The sequence below is a fragment of the Papaver somniferum genome, chromosome 10 (genome assembly GCF_003573695.1).
Source record: "Papaver somniferum cultivar HN1 chromosome 10, ASM357369v1, whole genome shotgun sequence".
NCBI lineage: Eukaryota > Viridiplantae > Streptophyta > Magnoliopsida > Ranunculales > Papaveraceae > Papaver > Papaver somniferum.
This window is the reverse complement of record NC_039367.1, coordinates 16,031,880-16,052,119: the sequence shown is the minus strand read 5'-3', so window position 1 is coordinate 16,052,119 and position 20,240 is coordinate 16,031,880. Positions and strand designations below refer to the sequence as shown.

General features: G+C 37.0%; 3 protein-coding genes across 3 annotated transcripts; 2 read left to right on the top strand and 1 right to left on the bottom strand.

Moving 5' to 3' along the window:
* The first annotated feature begins 6,715 nt into the window (after nt 1-6,715).
* On the top strand, nt 6,716-8,451 carry LOC113317062 (gibberellin-regulated protein 4-like). Its single transcript, XM_026565207.1, has 4 exons — nt 6,716-6,852; nt 6,951-6,971; nt 7,092-7,146; nt 8,047-8,451. The coding sequence occupies exons 1-4, from the start codon at nt 6,772-6,774 to the stop codon at nt 8,229-8,231; spliced, it is 342 nt and encodes a 113-aa protein (XP_026420992.1). The 5' UTR covers nt 6,716-6,771; the 3' UTR covers nt 8,232-8,451.
* A 3,443-nt stretch (nt 8,452-11,894) lies between these two features.
* LOC113315352 (metalloendoproteinase 2-MMP-like) lies at nt 11,895-16,946 on the top strand. Its single transcript, XM_026563642.1, has 3 exons — nt 11,895-12,321; nt 12,453-12,800; nt 15,301-16,946. Exons 1-3 carry the CDS (start codon nt 11,895-11,897, stop codon nt 16,206-16,208), a joined length of 1,683 nt encoding a protein of 560 aa, XP_026419427.1. The 3' UTR covers nt 16,209-16,946.
* On the bottom strand, nt 16,433-17,859 carry LOC113319722. The gene has a single exon (XM_026567967.1). It carries the CDS (start codon nt 17,727-17,729, stop codon nt 16,719-16,721), a length of 1,011 nt encoding a protein of 336 aa, XP_026423752.1. The 5' UTR covers nt 17,730-17,859; the 3' UTR covers nt 16,433-16,718.
* Nucleotides 17,860-20,240: the final 2,381 nt, after the last annotated feature.

Below are 20,240 nucleotides of genomic sequence, written 5' to 3'. Positions count from 1 at the left end.
TGAGTAAATAGGATAGATCAGTCTTCACATACCTCTTTGTTGATGAAGTCTCACAAAAGTCTTCGTTTTTTTCCAGTCTTCAATCTTCGAGGGTTATTCAGTGATTCTGATACTCAACTACCATGATCTAATCCTATTCTGAACTTGAATTTAAGAGACTAGAAATCAAGATATAGTTTTATGCATCTAATATTGATAACAAGTTTGAAATATAAAAACTTGAAAGTTCGACCGCGCGATGCTCTAACCAAGGTGACTGCAAACAACTTATCCAAATTCTAAATTTGAAGTATCAGTAATCCCTTGGAGTACTCAAAGACTGATTGACGGTATACATTGTCTGGTGGCTCGGTTCAGATCGGTTCAATTCTCTTTTATTTAACAAGAGGCTAAGTGGTGGCACATAGTCTCGCGAAGCACGAGGTGTTTAACAACATCTTGTATTTTTCATATTCTAGTATCCTAGTTCTTTTTTCTTGGGTTTTGTTTGCTTTCTTTATGGTTTTTGTGTTAATCAGTGCAACAATTGATTCCATCAGTGACGGAACCAAGGCTTTTGCTTGATATGGGAAAACAAAATTTCCATTCGCCTAAAATTAACAAGCGGGGTCTAGTGCAATCACTTGTTTCCATTCGCCTCTGTAACTGGATTTCATCAACTAACCTGCGTGATTGAATTTCTGTTTGATTTCGTAATTTTCCTCCATCCTGACCGTATTTTTAATGGACTAGTTTGTTTTTAATTTTCTTTGGTTTTGATTTCAGGGAGATACTATAAAAATAAACTACATATGGAAATGACTCTAAAAGTAAACAAAGAATTTATATAAATACATATGATGATTTTTCTTTGGTACATTGATGATGAGTATTTTAACACACTGATACAAAATTTGTAAAGATTTTATTGGATGGAGAGAAAAAATTATAATTGATTCACTATGATTTTTGTTTTCCTCGGATCATATTTTACCTGGCGTTTTTAGGGGTCACTAGAAAAGAATTAGGGGTCACTAATAAGACAAAAACGGGTCACCCAAACCTAAATTGAAGGTAACCCTTAACTCGGATAATTCGTAATGGCCAAACTACCCTTCAATAATCGGTAGTTAAGAAGACTACTTTGCTTCCGAATTTCAATCGGGTACAACATTATATCTTTTTGAATTTTTATTTATTTATTGAGTTTTAAAGTTTTTGAGTTGTAAAGAAGAACAAGAAGGAAGAACCACCATGAGCCTTGGCACTACTATATTCGGAGGTTTATATTGTTACTCGAACCTCCAGATATAAAGTGCCCCAAAAATCAAATTTTGGAAAAAAAACTCAAATTTTCGAGTTTTGTACTAGTCATAATCGGAAGGCCATGTAATTTTTGTGACTTCCGAATATGTGTTGGCTCCCAAATGAGAACCACCATGAGCCTTGGCATATATAGCCTTGGCACTACTATATTCAGAGGTTTATATTGTTACTCGAATCTCCGAATATAAAGTGGCCCAAAAATCAGATTTTGAAAAAAAAACTCAATTTTTCGAGTTTTGTGCCAGTCATAATCGGAAGACCAGGTAATTCATTTGACTTCCGAATATGTGTTGGCTCCCAAATGAGAACCACCATGAGCCTTGGTATATAGAGTTTTGATACCACCATGAGCCTTGGCATATAGAGCCTTTGCACCACTGTATTCGGAGGTTTATATTGTTACTCGAACCTCCGAATGTAAAGTGGTCCAAAAATTAGATTTTGGAAAAATAACTCAAATTTTTGAATTTTGTACTAGTGATAATCAGAAGACCAAGTAATTCATTTGACTTCCGAATATGTGTTGGCATATCGAGCCTTGGCATTACCTTATTCGGAACTTTTGTGAGTTACTCAAACTTCTGAATATAAAGTACTCGGAAAATATAGTTCACGCACACTTCCGATTGTGCAACGAAATTCAACAGTTCCGGTCGGTCACAAATCATCGTTAAATTCATAAAGATAACGAAGAAACCATTCATAAAGACAATCAGTTTAAGCTTTAGATCTTTTAGCAAGAATTTTACAACCGTGACTACCTCCGACCTACACGACCATCTCGAGCAACTTCAACTTGATCTTGAGCTTCAACGCTTGATGAAGCTCGATTTCTTTTTCTCGCCATTTTAGCTTTCTTCTTGTCGTTTGCAACCTTCTTCTTGCCTTTCTCCGCAAAGTGAGCTGCATAATCTTCATTATCAATGTTATCCAACTAGTTCTCTGTAGTCTTGCATCTTCTTAATTGGCACGGGCTCTTCCTTCTTTATGCATCCAGTTAACAACTTGGACAAATGCTTGAACCTATTAACCTGTTTTACACATGACACAACATCAAATGGTTATTAACTAAGATATGGATCCGTAATATTAAACGAAAATAACACAACAATACGCACCGGTCTATCATAACCACTTGGTTTGTCTTTGATGATACAATTATAAGTGGCCCCCGCCAAAGTACTCTTTGATTTTACCTCACGGATAACACGAAGATGAGATACCTTCCGATACCAATCCACATATGCTGGAAAACATTCATCAGGTGCGGTGGCAGGTGCATCAGGGGTGACCGTATAGTCGGTCCTGTTATTCCAGTGTACAGTAACGGATGGTGAACCTGAGTAAACAATCGTCATATTGTCACCATTAGATTTGCACAGTTCCAAGTCCAACTTGCACAATCCATTGATCTCAGTATATGGTTGGGTCTTTAGATATCCCTGTTGTCGCACCACCCTTGAGACGTTTTACATCACAAATCCTGTGGGGTGCCACAACGGTCCAAAATAAAGGCACAAGTCGGACCGAGCCGTTATATGTCCACTAGCTCGGTCTTCCTTGTATGGATCGAAGCACACTTCTGAGGACTTCAAGTTGTCCACAATCACCCTCATTCTGATCAATTTCTGCTCTTTTGACCTAGAACGGTTGTCTTGGAAGAGGTACTTTGTTCCTCTAGGAGTACCTTTCTGCCACTCCATATTCAATTCGGCCAAGTCCAAGATGGGAAAGTGGTCATAGATCCATGTCTATATAGATAAGAAACCAAGTATTAGAAAATTGATTCTTTAATCAGAAGTATAAGTACATAAATTAATAATGAATATACATCTATCACCTAACAGATTTTTCTTAAGACGTGGAACCTATATAACCGATACTAAGTAATCATATTATTACCAAATAAATATAACTATTAATGGACTAATAGAGAGCATAAAAACTTGCAACAGAGACACGTTTCCGGCAATTTGGATAGTTCCACGCCTCGACGCCTTTCTCAACTCGTCCATCAAGTATGCAAGGCATGTCGTTCCCCAAGAGTAGTCACCGACTTCATGGAGAGGATCTAGAAGTTGTATAAGGTTGGCGTCGATCCGGTTTCCAGCATTATTGGGGAAAATGACACATCCCAATGCACAAAGGAGATATATGGAAGCCGCGTGGTCGACTTGCTCATCAGTTAACGTTCCTTTCTCTTCTTTCTTCAAGGTTCCTTTGAACATATTCATCAAATAATTGATGTTGATCTATCTAGCCATGTATTGAGCATGCCTCATGAACTCAGTTTTTGATGTCTCTGCATCCCAACCTAAGCACTTCTTAGTTAGCTCATTAAGTTTGTCCCAATTTAGTGTCTTTGTGAAGTTAAATGACACAAGTTTGCCTTCGGCGGGGAGATTAAGAATCTGCTTTACATCATCCGGTGTAATCGTCATCTCCACAAACGACATATGGAAGGTGTCGGTCTCAGGATACATTCTCTCCATAAATGCCGAGATAGCCACATGGTCATATTCCAACATTAAATTCTCGACAGCAGAAGATAACCCCGAGTCTTTGATAATTTTCTTGAACCTTTCACATTCACCGTCTAAAGGCCAATCCTTCATTTTTGTTAATGGGGCGGTGGGTTTGAGTACATGAACCGCATCTTCATGAAACCATAAAACACACGACAAATGTTGAAAGTAAATACTTAATACAAATATTTCGAAGAACTAGACGATAAGTTCATAAAAATGATACGATTATTACCTCGGTTTCGTATATCTCCCTGGCCCAAGAGTCTTTGTATCCAAATAACAATTTTTCGTTATCTAGCGGTAGCCCCAAGATTGTGCCTGATGGGATATTCTGCACCTTCAAATGTGGTGGGATAAGGTGTGATGCTTTCGTAGCGATCAGATTCTTTTCACCTTGTTCTTCTCCTTCTCCTTGCTTCTTCTTTCCCTTCATATTTCCACTTTGTCCTTCTCCTTCTCCTCCTTCTTCTGATACTCGTGGCACTGGATCAATAGGCTCAGTTTCAGTTTGGACTATAACTTGTGGAGAACTTGGCTCTACATCTTCTACAACTCCCTGTGCAACACTTGAATCTATACCTTGCTGAGTGCCTTGTGTAGCACTTGCCTCTAAACCTTCTACAACTCCTTGTGCAGCACTTGGTTGTACACTTGGTTGAGTGCCTTATTTGAATCCATCTTGAGCACTAGAATTTGCTTTAGCACTCCTTGCTCTCCTAGCACTAACTGATACCTTCTTAGATTCTTCTACACGAGGCCCTAAGTCATTTGTCTTGGGGGCTTGATTAGCTCGACTTTGCCTAAACAACAAAATAAAGAATGGTGGGTTCGTAAGAATCCGTTTACAAACTACAAAATCGGAAGAAAAAGTACATTAATTAGACCCGAATATAGACAATCGTGCGAAAATTAAAAATAACAACTACCATTTATAAATATTTGGTACTAAGGGTTCAATACTATATTTCGTTATAAACAATCGGAAGGCAAAGACAATATTGTTTCTCCGAATACACTACAATCGGATGATAAAAAAATGTATTATCTACCGAATAAGCATCATTTGTATTACAGAAAACTCTTAAGTTATTGAGCCTATATAATCGGACGTAACTAATCATATTGTCTACCAGATAAAATGTGACCCCAAAAGTATTTCAATTTCAAAATAAAAAATCGGAAGTATATCAAATTTCATGTTCTTCCGAATATAGAGTGGCCCCAAAATAGGATTTTGCCAAAATCACAGGATCTGAGAATTTTAAAACATATATATTCGGTAGTAAATTGACTTCCAAATACGAATCTCTACGTCTTCTAAACATAATGTATATTCGGAAGTCAAAAAAATCTAACTTCCGAATATGTCCAATTTATATCCAGTGAGACACAGTGTTATATATTCAGAAGAATACCTAAAAAATATTTCTTCCGAATATAGCTGATGTTCTTCATTTCTGATGAATACGACCATATTCGGAAGTTTATTAGCATGCAAATTTTCCGAATCTGGGTAAATAACCGAAAACCCTAGTTTTTTTTCATCAATTCATCAAATTAGAGCGATAGAAACCAAAAATTTGATCGAATCTTACCTAATTGGAGCTATTTGGAGTTGCATGAGAGTTTGACTATCAGATTTACGGGCTCCAATCACATCTACGGCTTCATCTTCTTCATGTTCTTCGCGTTCTTCGTTTTCTCCATGAGTTACGATCTATTTATGTTTTAATCTTTCTGCAAACTTTGGATCGACACCACGAATTACGTTTTTTGTTCGAGCTCTTTGGGGTTTATCATTTGTAGACATCGTTGAAGAGAAGAATCGACGATGTTTTGATTTGGCGATTCACAATGACGAGGAAATGAAATTGAAGAAGAAGAAGAGAATCGGGAGAGAAGAAGAAGAAGAAGAGAATCGGGAGAGAAGAAGAAGGGCAAAATCGAAAGAGAAGAAGAAGAGGAGAAGAAGAATAATTGAAATGATTTTTTTTTTTGTTTTTTTTTTGGTTTATTATAGGAAGGGCATAAAGATAACTTCATATCCCATAAGATATCCGTTAACTAGTATCCTTGGATGGATATAAATTAATGGTCCCTATTTCCATTCTGATGGACCCTAAAAATGCCAGGATATTTTACCCTCCTGTAATAAAAATGTTCGTAATGGATGCAAACAATTGGTGAAGCTATATAGCATTTGCATTTTTAGGTCGGGGCTGTATTTGTTATGCTATTATATATATGAGGTAACGTGTTTGCATGCATCATGCGTGCATGCATGTGAAGGCATTGTGATCTCATTAAATGTTCATTGTGGGACAGATATTCAAGTCATTTTAGAGGGGAGACTTTGTCTAATAATCGAATTGAACATGGTGAGATCTAGAACATGGTATCGAAAATAGCTCCCTGGAATTCGATATTTTTTCTTATCTTGTTTGTGGCACGAAGAAGTCGGTCGAGATTTTTTTGAAGAACAAATTTGATCTCATAGAGCTTATATTAGAATGTGACCTCGAATTAAATTTCATAGCTGTGCCAACTCCCACCATTTTCTAATGAATTCCTCTTCTCGCAAACTAGAACATGCACCAATGGCTGCCTAAAATGTTGGTTTTAAAATGAGCCTGAACAGTGACATACTGCATTACATCACTTGAATCTTGATGGCATTTCAGTTGAAAATCTCTTCTAGTGCAAAATTAACTAAAGATTTACTCGATCTTTACTAAATTAAATAATAATAATAATTATAAATAAACAATAAATAATAATTACTTGTTATATTAACGCTGTCATGTACAAGACCCTTCGAGCAACTAATAATCCCATGTGTTAGTTCCAAGAAATCATCTATAAATTGGGAGAGTATCTCAAGCTTCTCTCATTATCAAACGGAAAAAACAGTTTTATTTCCATAATTCTCGACTTGAAAATGGCAATCAGTTGCAAGGTGAAGTTTGCTGCGCTCTTGCTTTTCGCAGTGCTTGCCATCTCCATGCTTCCATCCACTCAGGTACCAATTACACACTCAACATTTTTCTATAACTTAATTAAATTTCATTTATCTTTTGACTGTGTTTCACTTCAATCCTTCTGTTAAATGTCTTGCAGGTCTCGGCAGTAGGACTAGGGGTATGTTCTACCTCTATTTCGTTCTAAATATTTTTTGTATTTTCATTTCAGGTTTTGAATTGTAATTAACTTTGTTCTCCTTTTTTTTTTGTGTGTGAATTATATTTCAAAAATAATCAGAGTTATCCTGATTTACTAAGGAAATATTACGGACCAGGAACCGTGACACCGGCCCGTAAGTTTTGCTTTTCTACCTTCTTGCTTTTTAGTTTCAGATCATAGTGTTCAATATAGTGCTCATTAATAACTAAGAGCATCCACAATCACGATCATAATTAGGGACTATACCCAAATTTGGTCAGGATTGGAAGCGTAGTGGAACAGACTATAAGCATATTTGGTCTGGATTTTTAGGGTTTGAGACTAAAACTAGTCGTCAACCCAGACCAAACCCAAGTATAGTGGGACGAAGATATAATGAGCGTATGGTTTAAGCGTAAGTATAAGGGCCGCTTGACAGTGGGGCGTTTATTAAAAGGGCGCTTGAGATGGGGCGGTGATATAAAGGGCGCTTGATTGAGGCGAGAGTATTATCAGCGCCTGATTGGGGCGAGAGTATTATTAGCGCCTCACATCAAGCGCATATACTATCACCGCCCAACATATACAATAATTACTCCCCCAACAAGACGTTTGCTATAAGTCCGCCTGCTGATCGGGCGTAGTATTTCATTTCCGTCTGCTGATTGGGCGTAGTCTTTCATTTCCGTCTGTTGCCAGGCGTTAGTAATACTCACGCCCAACACCAGGCGTTCAAAATACATTCGTCCCATACATACGCCCACAATACCAACGCCTGACCATTGTACGCTCATTGTATATCCGTTCCATTTCATACGTTGTTATTTTGTTCGCCTGACTAAATTTTAGTCTTTCACCACTACGCTTGACCTCTGAAAATGCCAAATAAATTTAGCTTTTGGTATGGCGTTTGGTCTTTAGTCCCGTTTATGATTGTGGTTGCTCTAAGGACTTCAAAAATGCTCGTCACTAGAGTCAGTGTCATCTGACTGATAATATTGTCGGATATCTGACTGATAAACATTTTGTGTTTCCCTTGATGTGCTGCTAACAGAATGTCCTGGGAGATGTGCAACGAGGTGCAGTAAGACCAAGCACCGTTTTGATTTTTGCAATGCGGGTTGTATGAGTTGCTGCAATTCATGCAAGTGTGTGCCCCCAGGTATTACTGGCTACAGAGAGGTCTGCCCTTGCTACGACCTCAAGAAGACTAAGAAGGGAGGACCAAAATGCCCTTAAATATTAAGATTAATTTTATGAGGTGTAAGTGGTAATTTGTGTTTTGACCCATTCAGTGGTGTCGATTTAGTTCCTCATCTTTGCATGTTTTCGCATTATTTGATCATCGAGTTTGAATGACCTTCATTATGTAATGGGCTAATGCCGGCCATGTCACTCCTTTGAGTACGTAAATGGTTCTGTAAAATGTATACTCAAACGAGAGTTAGCAATGAAATTCGTCCCGATTTACATTACGACTATGGCCCAAAAATTCAGAATGATTTTTTAAGGAACATGGTTTTTTTGAGGGATCATGGTTTTATTAGGTCACCCTCCCTATAGTTATAAAGGGTGTCATAAATCATTGAAATAACTAACCTATCCTTAACCTAATTTAATTTAAAACCAACCTAATAACCACATATATATATAACCCACCATCTCCTCCCACCACCACCTCTGATTATCACCACCAACAACCACCGATTACCACCACCACCACCGCCGATTACCACCACCACCAACCACCGATTATCACCACCACCAACCACCGATTATCACCACCACCTCCGATTACACCACCACCTCTATATATATAGCTTAATTTAAAACATTAACAAAGATATTCTCACAAACCCATTACTTGTCATTCGTTTTTGGTTGAATAAATGAGAAGTAATCATCAAAATGAGTTGAAAATGGAAGTTGCAGAGAGGTTTAATGGAGTTTTTTTTTCCTGAGAAAAGTTTGGTTACGTCGCAAAACATTCGGTTTGCGTCGCAAAAAGTTCGGTTATCACTAATTATTTTTTTCTTAACCGAACTCCGCAAAAAATACTTTTAACCGAACTCCTTGTATTAGAACAACACAAGTCCATAAGTTCGGTTCCTTCGCAAAAATGTTAAGTTTTCTTCATAACCGAACTCTACCTAATTCGCCAAGAAATAAATTTCGTAGTAACCGAACGTTTGCCTAATTGCATATATGCATATATAAGCCCAGTTCGGTTGATTCGCAAAATATGTTGAAGTTTGCGAACCAACGGAACTTCTAATACTAGGTTACTTTTAACCTGCATTTTGATTGGGAACTTGGTTGTGTTGAAGTTTGCGAACTAACCGAACATATCTCTGTAAATCTTATTACTAAAGTTCGGCTACCTGCGTGTTTGAAGAAAGAAACTGAACTCTGTGTTCGGTTATATGTTCTTGACATTTATTAACTGAACTCCGTGTTCGGTTACCTGTTCTTCACACTTGGTAACCGAACTACCTGAACCTGGCAGGAATTTTTTTATAAAAATTCACAGTTTTATGAATATTTGGACCAATTCAACCACCATTATCTAAGTTTGAAGTATACTTGGATACCCAAATACTCTTCCTCCGGTTGTGGTTGGTAAAATCCATCATTTTCATCTTGAGATTAAGTTTGTGGAAGAATACATTCACCATCTAAGAAATAACTCATATCTAGATCATTGTGAAGATTAACAAATACTCTAGGAGAGGATAGAGATGAAGAATCAGATGAGCTATCATCACTTGAATACTCGAGCTTAGTGAATTGGAAAAAAAAATTATTTTTCATGTTTTTCTTCTTCATCTTCTCTAATTTTACTCTCTCAATAATTCTACTTCTTTAGCTTAATCATTTCACTAATGATTTTACTAATCATTACCCAAAATTAATCAGGAGGATAGTTTAGGTATTAATATAAATATCTAAATAAGGGGTGACCTAAATTTACTTCTAAATGTCTTACTAAAAATAGAATCAAGGTCCCAAAAAACCCATGGTCCCCAAAAAAAAAATCATTCAAAATTTATCACTGTGATCCAAATTTATTCAGCTACCGAATTTTCATTCAGCGTTCCAAAAACAAGGAAATTATGCATAAGCCCCGAGTGCTATTAGTCTATTACGTAACCAAGGGGGTCGAGACTCGAGATACTAGTTTCAGGCCCATAATTATTTTGGATTCGAATCTCAAGTTGAGTGCGTCGGACATGCGGTTTTGGGACGGTGACGATCTTTCCAACGGAGCGCAGCAGAGCTCAAGGAAGGTGATCATCAAGACAAGCATCAGCAGCAAGGAACTCGACAAATTTTGGATATGGCAAAAAGCTGGGTTGATTCAGTTTGTGGAAAGGGTGTGTCTCAAGTAGAAGGAATATCAGCGGTAGAAAAGGATGATTTTTCTGGAGAGGAATGGCAGTCTGTTTCAAGAAAAAATAATAGGCGTCAGGCGTCATAACTCAGAAAAAGTCGAATGAGAAACTCGCCAACATCCTCGTCTACCTGGAGATGTCCGAAACCGGAAATCTCGGAGAGATCACGTACGATATCTACAACTTATATCTACTTTTCATCAAATAACACGTCACATGCTTGAGAATAAAAGGCATCCTTTCTTACAGAAAAGAAGAATGCACCAAACATCACCATCTCTACTATTATCCATTACCAAACTACTGACAGCAAACTGCCTGTTTCTATTTCAATTGATTAATGAGCAAGTAATTTCTGCTTGCATAAAAGATAATGCACACATACTACATTCACAACTGCATGTATTGGTCCGAGTCCGAGAGAATAGTTATGCTAAATTGAGAAAACTCTTAAATACATTTTCACTGAAGATATATTACCAACAAATGGATGGAGGACCTCTGCGCAGTCCTCAACTTGAGAGGAGCATGTAATTCCTGTTAAAAGAAAATGTACAATAGTGCATCTCCAATTTGAATGGAATCCTCTAAGAGGATTACTACACCAAAGAGGACTTTACACAGTCCTCGACACACAAGAGGGAGACATTACAAGTGCATAATACTATTGATGTATTAAGCTCATCAAGGTACATTTATAATTATAAATAAGAAAACTAGATATACACAACAAACTCTGACAACGAATCCTCAAGCAAAGCATACTAGCTCATAACCAAATGGGCGATCAACCTAAAAATATCAAAACTAATTATCACAACCATATTGTCAGCAGTTAATGATGGCTGCTCATAAGGGCGGCCAACTGGGGCTGCTAAACCTTCACCCTTTAAATGGACAAAAGGGCCCATACAACCACCATGTTCCCCTGCAAATGAAAATCATTCTCTAATTTCTTCCTTCCTTCGGTAGTATAGTCAAAATGCAGTCATCTGAACTTCAATTTTACTGGCTAATTAACACTAACTATACAAATTTTCATTTACCCAGCTTTCAAGCAGATGAATCTCACTTAATTTCTAAATTGTTTCTAATTAGTAATTAGTTAATCGAAATGCTTTAACTAATAACCTTATCTAGTAAATAAATGATTGACAAAGAAATCAATCTACAAAATTTAATAGTCATCTTACCGAAGTCCTTTGACGCCTTGCCTTGTTAAAAGGGTTTCAACTTTGAAGAAGTCTATTTGACAAAAGATGGAAGCCCTGAACCACCAAGGACCGTAAACATGTATGATGGGTCGGCTGGTCTCACCGAATTCATAGTTCAGAAGAGGTCTTTCTGAAATCATCTCCATGTTGGAATACATCTCATCTAAGTTCCAAGAATTACCATTTAACTAGATCAATATTCTGGAGATCAATACTATAAATAGAAGAAACAGCTAGGGTACCTCATCATCAAAACCTTCTTCCTTCTTTTACACTTTCATCATTTTGAAGCCACAATGACAAACCACAAAGCTGCCACTTCCCTTCTTCAGATTGTATCCTTTCTTTCTTTCTTCTTGCTAGCCACTTTCCCGCACCCAATTCTGTCCACAAAAGGTTCAAAAGGCTTCGAGTTCCTAAAAAATCTAAAGGGATGCCAGAAAGGTCAGACAGTTAAAGGCCTGCGTGAACTCAAACTGTATCTCAAGAAATTTGGGTACGCAGATGTCCATAAAAACCATAGACAGTATGAAAATTCTGACCGATTTGATGACATTTTAGAAAAAGAAATCATAAATTACCAACTCTATTATCATTTGAAAGCCACTGGAGCCTTAGATGCTGCTACGGTGAAACAGATGACTGTACCTAGATGTGGAACCCCGGACATTGTCAAGGGAAAAACTCACATGAAATCAGGCAAGGAGGAGCATATTAGTGGAGGTAAAAGCAGCTCTCTCCAAACTACTAACTTTCTAAATCCCACCTCACCTATCGATTCAACTCTAGCATCCTAGTTACTGACACCAAGACTTCGAAAGCTGTCTGCTCAAGTGCTTTTGCAAGATGGGCAGAAGTGTCCCATTTTACATTTTCTGAAGCTGTTCATCCTCTTCAGAAGCCTGATATTGTGATTGGATTTCACCGCGGTCATCATGGTGACATGAGCAGCTTTGATGGTGCTGGTGGAGTACTTGCTCATGCTTTTTCACCCAGAGATGGACGGTTTCATTACGATGCAGAAGAGAAATGGAGCACTTGTCCAGTTCCAGGGCAACGCACAATGGACCTGGAAACAGTTGTGTTACATGAAATTGGGCATCTTCTAGGGCTTGGCCACAGCACAGAACCAAATGCAGTCATGTTCCCTAGCATCAGAGCTGGATCCCTAAAACGGCAACTGGATGTAGCCGATATTCGAGGTATACGAGCCTTGTATCGTATCCACCCATAATTATGATTACCATACATAGTAAAGATACAAAAGCAAAAGAAGTTTTGCAGATACATAAACTAGGTAAGTATATATGCTGTTGATCAGAGCAAATTCATTGGTCAATACTACTTGCCATGTTATCAATCTTTTACTTAACAGTTTACGTAATAAGAGGGATGTACGTGTATAAGAAACAACTTTCACAAAGAGTGAATTGTTTTATTTGGTTGTATTTCCTAAGAAAAGTAAAGAGAATTTTTAGTATGCTTTTAAATACTTCTTTCACAACTACAAACAGTCAATAATAACATGAACAACTAACCATGCAAAGTCACCGCTACATCGAACCAGTAACATCATTTAGACTGAAATCAAAATACTTTAAATCTCCAATTACTAACAGAACAATCTTTTCTACATTCAAAACAGCTTAGTAGTCATTTGAAGTCCACCAATTCTACAAACTAAGCAATTCAAGAATTACCTCACTAATGATTTCCAAATCCATAAACCTCAGACGACACGGGAACAATTACTAATTAGACCGTTAAATCAGTTTCCAGGCATAGAAAAATTATCTACCAGTAACCTTTATTCCAGTAAATAAAGGAAGGAAGAAGAATAAGAATATGTTGCAGTAGCAATGAATCCAACAACAAGAAAAGGAGATATTCATACCAAAAAAGTATTCTCGTTTACTAATCAGGTAGAATTAATACTTGCCATACATAGAGAATAATTAGGTAGTTATAAGCCTTCTCATTTTGCAGGAGTTGATGAAGACCAGTTCACACTAACTCAATTTTCTCTTTGATTTGAAGGGGTAGTAAAATTGGGGATGTAAGGCTATTTCATATTTATGATGTTGAAACTACCATAATAACCTCACCGCAATTGGAGATCTCGTCTCACTTCACGTTTGAGACCGAGCAGCGAGATCACGGCCGAGATACAACTTGAAAAGAAAATACATCCTTACTTATAGAAGTGAATGCATTAAACATCACTATCTCTACTACCATTAGGCATTCCCAAACTATTGAGAACAAACTGCATGTTTCTATTTCAATTGATTAATGAGCATGTAATATCTGGTTGCGTGAAAGATATTGTCCACAAATTACATTCACAAATGCATGTATTCGTCTAACAGAATAGTTACTTAAGCCAAAAATGAGAAAACTCCAAGTACGTTTTACTAGAGAAATTTTACTAACAAATGGACGGGGGACCTCTATGCAGTCATCTTCTTTAAGTGAGCATATAATTCCTGTTTGAGAAACACAAAATGTACAACACTACCTCTACAATTGCATGTAGTCCTCTAAGACAATGATTTACACCAAATTGACAAAACAGCAAATATATTCTCAGTCAAGAAAAGATAATGTACTAACGAAGGGTTGGAGGACTGTGTAAGTCATCCACACAAAAAAGGGAGACATTATCAAGTGCATAATATTATTGATGTATTAAGTTCACCCAGGAACATATATCATTATTAATAAGAAAACTAGACATAGAGAACAAATTCTGGCAAATAAATTTTACTGAAGGTCAAGCATACTAGCACATAGCGAATTGGGAGAGAACTCCGATTACCGATTACCGAAAGCCTTTTGTCCCGGAGCAAGTCCAGGGTAGGCTAGAGATCGAAGTGATTCTATCTCATAGAAGTATAGCAGATTTTTATGCTGGCTTGCCAGAGCCTCGCCACAACCCACAGAAGTGCGATATCACAACCATATTTTCAACAGTTAATAATGGCTGCTCAAAAAGGATGCCACTGGGGCTGCTAAACCTTGACCCTTTAAATGGAAAAAAGAACCTACACAACCACCACTTAAATTCAGTTCGGCCAGATATGATATTATTCTCTAATTTCTTCCTTCAGTAGAATACTCAAAATGCAGACATTTAAACTTAGTTTTTACTGGCTAATTAAGACTAAGTATATACAAGTTATGCTTTACTCAGATTTAAAGCAAAGTATTATACTTAATCTCTAAATTGTTTCTAATTAGTTAACCGAAATCCGTTAAAAAATAATCTTATATAGTTCTTAGCTATGATAACTGATTGACAAAGAAATCAATCTACTCAATTTAGTAGTCTCCTTTTCTTAAGACCTCTGATGACTTACCATGTTAAAAGGGTTTGAAGAAGTCTACATGACAAAAGATTGAAGTCCTGAACCACTAAAGACTGTAAACATGTATGATGGGGTCAGTTGCTCTCACTGAATTCATAGATTTGAAGAGGTCTTTGCAAACATGTTGGAATACATCTCATCTAAGTTCCAAGAATTACTATTTGACTAGATGACTATTATCAAGATCAATACTATAAATATCAGAAATAGTTAGGGTACCTCATCATCATAACCTTCTTCCTTCGTTTACACTTTCACCATTTTGAAGTCACAATGACAAACCGCAGAGCTCCCACTTCCCTTCTTCAGATTATATCCTTTCTTTTCTTGCTAGCCATTTTTCCACACCCTATTCTGTCCACAAAAAGTTCGAAAGGCTTTGAGTTCCTAAAAAATCTGGAGGGGTGCCAGAAAGGTCAGACAGTTAAAGGCCTGCGCGAACTCAAACTGTATCTCAAAAAATTTGGGTATGCAGATGTCCATAAAAACCATACAGAGTATGAAAATTCTGACCAATTTGATGACATTTTAGAAAAAGAAATCACAACTTACCAGCTCTATTATCATCTGAAAGCTAGTGGAACCCTAGATGCTGAGACAGTGAAACAGATGATGGTACCTAGATGCGGACTCCCAGACATTGTCAAGGGAAAAACTCCCACGAGATCAGGCAAGAAAGAGCATATTAGTGGAGGTAAAAGCAGCTCTCTCCACACAGTTTCACACTATAGTTATACCTTCTTCCCGGGAATGCCTAAATGGCCACTTTATAAATCCCACCTCACCTATCGATTCAGCTCTAGCATCCCTGTTACTGACATCAAGACTTTGAAAGCTGTCTGCTCAAGTGCTTTTGCGAGATGGGCAGAGGTGAGCCATTTTACATTTTCTGAAGCGGTTCATCCTCTTCATAAGGCCGATATTGTGATTGGATTTCACCGTGGTGATCATGGTGATAGGAACAGCTTTGATGGTCCTGGTGGAACAATTGCTCATGCTTTTTCACCAACAAATGGAAGGTTTCATTACGATGCAGAAGAGAATTGGAGCACTTATCCAGCGCGAGGCACTATGGATCTGGAATCAGTTGCTTTACATGAAATTGGGCATCTTCTTGGGCTTGGGCACAGCAGAGAACCAAATGCAATCATGTTCCCAAGAATCCCAGCTGGATTCCTAAAGCGGCAACTGTATGTAGATGATATTCAAGGTATATGTGCCTTGTATCGTCTCCACCCATAACTATGATTTACCATACATAATAAAGATACAAAAGCAAAAGAAATTTTGCAGATAAGTGATGCAACTAGGTAAGTATAAATGGTGTTCATCAGAGAAAACTCATTGTTCAATACTATCTGTCATGTTATCTATCTTCTACTTAACAGTTCACGCAATAAAGGGGATGGACGTGTATAAGAACCCACTTCCACAGAGAGTAAATTGTTCTATTTGGTTGTACTTCATAAGAGAAAATAAAGAGAATTTGTAATATGCTTCTAAGTACTTGTTTCACAACCACAAACAGTCAATAATAACATAAAAACAAACAAAAATCATCTTCCGGTATCAGAAGAAGTTTCAGTATGCAAAGTCAACAAATACATTGACTCGGTAACATCATTTAGATTGAATGAAAATACTTCAAATCTCCAATTAAATGAACAATCTTTTCTGCATTCAAAACAGATTACAAGTAAATCAGTTCAAGTCCACTCACTCTACAAACTAAGCAATTCAAAAATTACCTCACTAATGATTTCCAAATCCATTAACCTCAGACGACACAGGAACAATACTCGAATTTGTCTTCTGTTGTGCAGCATTTTCTTCCAAACTACTCTCTTCATCATCAGAATCTAATGTAAACTGAGTTTGATTGCCCAACTGATGTAACTCTGCATTAAGAGGCTTGTAACTTGAATAATCGCCACCAGGAAATCCAAACTTATTACCAATAAATGAATAAAACCCAACAATCAAAATCACAAGCAAAGCAAGATGACAATTGAATTGAAGAGTGGCAATTGCTTTTCCTCTATGAGAATCCATATGCCCTTTACATTTCACTGTAAAATTCCCTCTACTTGCTTCATGCAAAGCACAACCATGAACCATTATATCAGTATAAAAGGAAAAACCCATTTGAATAAACCATGTTCCATGAAGAATTAAACCAAACCCACGACCCAAACCTGGTAAATTAGATTTAGGCGAACCCATTTCGAGAAGAGTACTAAGAATACAAATCGTGATAGGAACAAGTAACATATCAAAATACCTATTCTCAATTCCATTTGGATCTTTTCTCTGAACATAAAAGAAAACAAGTTCTTGCCCAAACCCAAATAAACCAATTAGATTCAACAATGATACAGGTATTGGTAGAAAATTAGTTGAATTACTCAATAAACCTGCGACAGAGTAGAGAAAAAACAATGAAGAGATAGAGAAGATGTCTAGTTGTAGAGAGAATCCAACTTGATCTTTAATATTAAGAGCATCAGACGATGAGATTACAGAGTCAAGAATGAAGAATAATGATAGAAAACCAACAGAAACATATCTAACACTAATGAACATTGAATCTGGTCTTCTGTTCTTTCTTCTTGTTGTTTGTTGGTTTGAAGAAGAACGAGGAGGAGAAACAGGAGGAGAAACAGAAGATGATGAGTTTAAGTGAAGGTAAGATGAAAACAAAGCCTCCCAAATACCAATCATCACAAACCCTCCCCCTGCAAAACAGAAGGAAAACAAACCCATATTTTCCTCTTTCTCTCTGTGACCACACAGAAAAAGGGTTTTCTTTGTTCTTCAAATTTCAGATCTTGATTTTGGTTTTGTTTTTCAGGGTTCAAAACTTCAAAACCAGGAGTTTAAGTGAGATTTGATTTGATGAGGTTGACTGGTAGTAAATTCTGTTTGTGTTACTTATGTGTGTATGGCTTATGGGTATTAATAACTATTATGACCTTTAGATGATGCGACGGTGGATATTTTTGATTGATGATTAAAGATAGACGGTTTGGATTATCTAGTGAAGGTATTTGTTGAATTAGTGATGTTGATAAATAGTAGACTGTTAGCTATTGCAGCTTCTAATGGATGTAGCCAAATTAGATTTCCGAATAAGACACGAGTTGGTTACCATGGCTGTTTGATATTCCAAATGTCAACGGACCGAGCTCAGATCGAGATAAACTCTAACGATTTACATGGGGACAAAAAAATCAATTTTTATGTATACCGAGCCGGGATGGGTGTGTAGGGTGGACCTAATGTGGTCAATAGAGGAATATCCAAACAAAACAAAAGATCTGGACTGTTTTTGAAGCTGCTTTGGGCAATTCCTACGACGATCAACAAACATTATTTTTGCCAAGCCAGGTGATGGTCAAATACGATTTTGCATTATAGGAAAACAATGAGCCGAGGGTGATGAAATGCGTGGACCAATACAATTCGCCAGTGGGTGATCAAAATACGCAGTGGGCATACAAGACTCACGAACAAATCTAGAGAAATCACAAACGGGTAACAAATGCCATAACGTATCTCAACGCAGCAATTCCTTACGACACTTATCTCAACTGCTACAACTTTCAAATGCTATAGAATCCTTCATTTGAATTCATTTTCACTCGGAGCACTCCACTCCCTTCTTCATATTCCTTTAAACAAAATCTTACTACAAAATGAGCAATCTGATAAGAACTGCCGTCAACAGCTCGAGGCATAAAAGAGATTGAAAACATGAAAAAATACTGAGGCCAGCCACATGTGTAGATTTTAATCAGAATCGTGAAACAGAGTTTGCTTCACCGAGTGTCGTTGTTGCTCCAGCATTAATTGAAGGTCATGTGTCGAGGCATCAAGAGCGGTCTGAAAATTATTATAAAATGAGATGTGGCTTTAAAGAATTGAATGTTGTTTAAGCCAGAAAACACAACAACAAAATTACGAAAATATTGGTAGAAAGGTGGTGGCCAACCACACACGTTCCATTTCATATATTTGTAATTGGTAAGTCTGTTTAACTAAAACTAATTTTTTTAAGCAATTATTAGATAATCTAAAATAATTAACTATAGTTGATATTATTCTTGTAAATAAGAATTACGCGCCTTGATTTGTATTTCATTTGACGGATTCCAAATGAAGTGGGAGAACATGTACCATTAAACCAAAACTAAATGATGTCAAATGATAAATGGAGGAATGTTCTTCCCTCGTTTTTAAAATCACAAGTACTGGAGATCATAAAGATTTGAAAATGAGGTGAAATACATTGTTCATCTTTGGAGCGTTTCCTTTTATACAAGAAACAGATGAAAATGAATATCATGAACTCGAAAGAGTGTTTATCTTATGGTTGGTGGGTCAGACGTTCTTTCCAAACTCAACTATAGTTTCTCATATTGGTTGGCCTGAAGCGTTTGAAGATATAGGAAAGGCACCACATTATGATTTGTGGTCTGCAATTTTAGGAGAAATATACTGTGGGGTGGATCAAACATCAATACGTATACCTAAATTATTAGACAAAAAAAATAGAGGTAATATCTAAATTATTATTTTTAAATTTAAAGAATTTTTATGAACAAAAAGATAGACATGGTCAAAAATACTAAATTGTGGATTAATTTGCAGTATTAGAGATATACATATTTTCGTGCTGGTAAACCAGTTCTTAAAGACAATACACGTAGAATTCCAATACTTGACATGTATTAAACGACTAAGTGGGGGAAGGACACTGGTGACAACGGCTCGGCTTCCAGTTTTGTTCAGAGGTATCAACAGATGACTCGGAGCGACAAGAATCTTGTTGTCCACCCTTAGGTTAATTTTTCTGAATCTTAAAATAAGGAGGTACGATCTATTCTTGATTATTCTATTCGAGGAGTTGTTTTTTACACTCCGGAAATGGACATAGGTGTTTAATACCTAGGATAAGGATTATTGTTCCAATTACAAGGGATTTATGCAATTGCAATTAACCCGCCACGCCCGATGCAAACCTCTGCATCAACTTTCATTCGGGAAATAATGATGTTGCAGGTGAGGTATGAACTAAACACATGGGTGGATATTAATGAACCACAGTATGTCAACCGGTACTAGTCGATTGCAAAGCCTGTAATTGGTACACACAATATGTACATCTATGGGTTTGATTTCCTAGGGTTATCACGTATGGGTCTTGATATAAACATCGTTCCTAGCCAGACGCCTCCACAAGATCCATGCTTTATGACTTACCCCACCACGGCT